This window comes from Branchiostoma belcheri, unplaced genomic scaffold (genome assembly GCF_001625305.1).
Source record: "Branchiostoma belcheri isolate BF01 breed outbred unplaced genomic scaffold, Haploidv18h27 scaffold36, whole genome shotgun sequence".
Lineage (NCBI taxonomy): Eukaryota > Metazoa > Chordata > Leptocardii > Amphioxiformes > Branchiostomatidae > Branchiostoma > Branchiostoma belcheri.
Window position 1 is genome coordinate 1,945,128 of NW_017803976.1, and position 3,983 is coordinate 1,949,110.

The 3,983-nt window shown below is 42.0% G+C and overlaps 1 protein-coding gene across 3 annotated transcripts in view; it reads left to right on the forward strand.

Moving 5' to 3' along the window:
- Positions 1-3,983, forward strand: part of LOC109476103 (flocculation protein FLO11-like) — a 21,622-nt gene extending 17,639 nt beyond the window's left edge. For all 3 annotated transcript variants that reach the window (XM_019776973.1, XM_019776974.1, XM_019776975.1), the window contains 2 exons: positions 1,325-1,500; positions 3,693-3,983. In XM_019776973.1, coding sequence (XP_019632532.1) covers positions 1,325-1,500; positions 3,693-3,863 — 347 coding nt within the window. In that variant the 3' untranslated portion in view covers positions 3,864-3,983. The remainder of the gene's footprint in view (positions 1-1,324; positions 1,501-3,692) is intronic.

The following is a 3,983-nucleotide window of genomic DNA, read 5'->3' on the forward strand; positions in this document are numbered from 1 at the left end:
CATTGTTATTGTGAAAACAGGTCGGCCATGTTGTCTTTCTCGCCGTGAATTTTCGAGCCGTTTTTTCGAGCAAATTTCAACCGTTTTTAAACATTTTTACGGCCTCAAAAACTCATATAACGAGGAAAACAAGTCGTAGTTGTTATTTTCATGCGTAACATTTCTTCTGGGGATGGATTATTTTTCCGTCGAGCTGCGGAAAACTTAGCGCCATGCCGCAACCATGCGATCGGGCGCGGCCGGCCGGCGGGAGTTTTACTTTGTATCGGTGAGCTTTCGCGATGTAAACAAAGACAGTCGGAGTTGTTTACATGAAAATTTTGTTGTTAAACGCCAGCGGGGTGTCAGATTTTCTACCAATGACAACGTTTTCTTTGTGGCGTCATGCCGAGATCGACAATTCATCGTCAATTCACAGGATTGTGCCGACAATGGAATTGAATAGCGGCCCGATCCATGCAATTAGCGCTCGATCCACGCCGCCCGACCGAAGAAAATTGGAATGACGAGCACATTTATCGGGGATAAAATCCCCAATTTTGAAAACCGACCGCTAGCCGCTCGAAATTTTTGGTCGGCCCAAAAAAGGCTAGGGTCGGGGGGTTTTTCATAGGGTCGGTCGGGTAACCGGAAACACAACATTTTTTTTCCTAGGCCTGAGGACATTTGCATTTTTAATATCAATGTTGGAAAACCAATTATTGTACGTTATATCACTCAAGTGTCAGATCATGGAGCTACAAAAGGTTGATCAGCTCGAAAAAATTTATGTGCCTTGTACTTAGTTGGAGGGGTCCACACAAAAAAAGGCTAGGGTCAGCAGATTTTTCTATGGTCAGTCAGGAAGCAGGAAACACAACCTTTTTTCCCTAGGCCTAATGCTGCTTCTTGTTGTTACAACTGCTGTGCTAGTCCTAAAAATAATTAAATCATTGTTAGGCCACACCAATTTAATTTCTTGGTTAATGGCTTTTTCTAGAAAAATAATGGAGCGGGCGGGCGATAAAAATAAAAACAGGCCTAGGCATTCTATTATGGCCCAAAATGGTATAGGAGCCATGAAGTCAACACACCAGGCTGGTTTAAAATTTAAACAATGAATTTTGAACTTTTAATGATACCATTGCATTGAAAGATGGAATAACTGTAACAACTAGGATGAATAGGACTGTTTTCAACTGTTCAGGGCAAAATATGAGCATTTTGCAGTTGATTCTGATTTTTTATTTTTATTTGGAAATCAGAAAAAAATGAAGCGGGCGAATCCGTTAATCAAGAAATTAAATTGGTGTGGCCTAAAGCTGTAGTGTTCTGATTTCCACAGATTGCGTGAAAACGACCAGCATGTTTGACTTCCGCGGGCCGCAGGGAAGGGCAGCGACGGAGGAGGACGGCATCAAAGTCTGCAAGGCCCTGCGCCAGCCTCAGTTTGGGCTGGGACAGATCATCCTGGAGCCGCGCCAGGAAAAGGGTACACAGTTTGTCAGGAACGACACACTGGTACGTTATGTTTGTTTTGTTTGTTTGTTTGTTTGTATGTCAGTGGTCGAAATACTTTACTGTTCTGCAATATTGCAGAAGAGTCAAAATTTTGTTCTGCAATTTGGAAATACTTTCTGCAAATACACAAGCCTCTAATAATGGCTCTATACTACAATCTTGCAGGTTTATAAGCATGAACTATTGATTGATATGCAAATTAGTGAAGACAAATTTTTGGAAGTCCAAAAGGAAACAAAAGATAGACAAGTCAAGACAAAGTTGATGTAAATTAGTGAAGAAAGTCCTGTTGTTTCAGAACAGGAGCTTAAGTGTTTTCTGTCCTTGGGGCCAAGAGCGCCAAATCCCAAGTGCCAATTTTTCCTGCTGCAAAATTGCAGATTGTATAAATTTTTCTTCTGCAATCTTTGAAATCTATCTGCAGATTGCAGACTGCAGACAGGTATTTCGAACACTGTATGTTGTAGGAAGGAAGGAAGAAATGAATGGGGCTTGTGACTTGAAGGTTTAAGATGGAAAGATACAACTTTGTGACCTTCTCTGTCCTGTACTTAGGCTACAGCTAGTAATTTTTAAGGACGATATCATCACACGCATTAATTTATGCCTGATTTTAGGGAATAAGAACTGAGAAATTTTGTTGCCCTCCGACTGAGTACTGGTACAGTTAGGGTGGTCACATCTGGCCACTCTTTCAAGAAGCTGGTAAAACAATATTGCTGACCTCTGACCTCTCGACCCAGCCTGATCCATTGATTTTGATGCTCGGTTGTGTATATATATGTTCACTCACTCACTGCTCGGCTTAGCGTCCGTTGTTCCCCGTCATGCAAGGGTTGGACGTCGTGGGGTGTCGTTTGGGTCTAATAGCTGCTCTCCAGCTGCTTCTGTCTAGCGGGTTGGCCTTCTGCAGTTTCAAGTTTTTGACATCTTCGTTACTTTTGTTATTTTGTTTACTGTTGTTGGTGTTTATGTCTATCTGTACAGGGCACGCCTGTAAAGCAGTATATTGTACTGAGTGTGTCTACCCTGTATAAAGAAGACAGAAATAAATAGATAAATAAATAAGTGGTCAACATGTCAATGGGAAAAGATGTCTGTTAACAAACTTGCCATGCCAGAACATGGATGGCAGATAAATATGTAGAGAGGAGACAGGACAAAGCTCTGATTTATTGTTTTGTCTTTTACTTGTGTGATGCATTTTATTCCTTTCATATGTGGTGATTTACCATGATGGCTTTGTATATGCGATGTTCCCACTCAATCAAAACCATTGTACAAGGATTGTAACCTTTTTTTTGTGACAAATGGATGTTGGAAGTAAACTTAGCACAATATAGGTATCATTTCTTGTCTACAAGGTTTATGATGTCAAAATTTGAAAATGGAGGAATAATTTTTTTGGCCCAACTTGTTTTTTTCCCCTATCGCATTAGATTTGGAATCTGCGGAGGATGTCATCCATAAGATTTACTTGCTGTGGCCTAACAGGGCTCAAAATTAAAGGTGGTCCAATGGCCACTGACCACTAAATTTAGGCTGGGACAACTAAAAAGACACTTTGGGACATTTTTGGGACAATAGAAAAATAATTGACATCAGAACGTTAGCCTTTTTTGGTTTATCAGGCACACGTCCCGGCTTTTGGATCTGGAAAAGTCCCCCCGAATTTCCCGTCTACACCGCAATTATAGTGCGCCTGGGAATGAACACAAGCAAAATAAAGTTGACTTCAACCTGAAGTCATACAATACTTGCCAAAAAAAAACAGGTTGGGACAGTTCATCCTCACTTCGGGACAATTGAAATTTATTTTTGGGACAGACGTTGTGCCCTTGGGAAAGGCACTAACACGTATTTCCCCCCTCAGTTAGAGGGTTCCTGGGCACTACTAGGGTTTGGGTTGGCGTTAGGAAGAGCATCCAGCCGTAAAAATCTTGCTTCAAAAAAAGACTTGTACCTGGTGCAAGCACGTCTAACCCCCGGTTGGGGAAAAATGATGTTAAAATTCGGTTAAAAAAAAAACAGTGCTGGGACAATAGAAAGAAAAGTTAATTTTGCGGCCTGGCCTAAGGGTGTAGCATTCTTCTGTAAGCCAGAGTAATACTTCCATAGTTGGACCCTCAGATCTTGTACATGATTGCTGTTATAACTTAAGCATTGTACTAAATACCTACATCTTCCCCCAGGCCTATGTTGTGATGGAGGGGAAACTGGCAGTGACGATCCACCGCTCCACGATGAAACTACAGACAGGAGACATGTTCCTCATCCCGGCCGGAAACACGTACAACATACGGAACCTCCGCAACGACCGCGCTCGCCTCAGCTTCTGTCAGATCAAACCCTCGCAGCAGTGAAACTGTTGTTCTATCGCAGGGGTCGAAAGTCCTTGATTTAATTAGGTGCACTGGTGCACCTAAGGCCACGCCAATTTAATTTCTTGGTTAACAGGTTTTCTAGAAAAATAATGGAGCGGG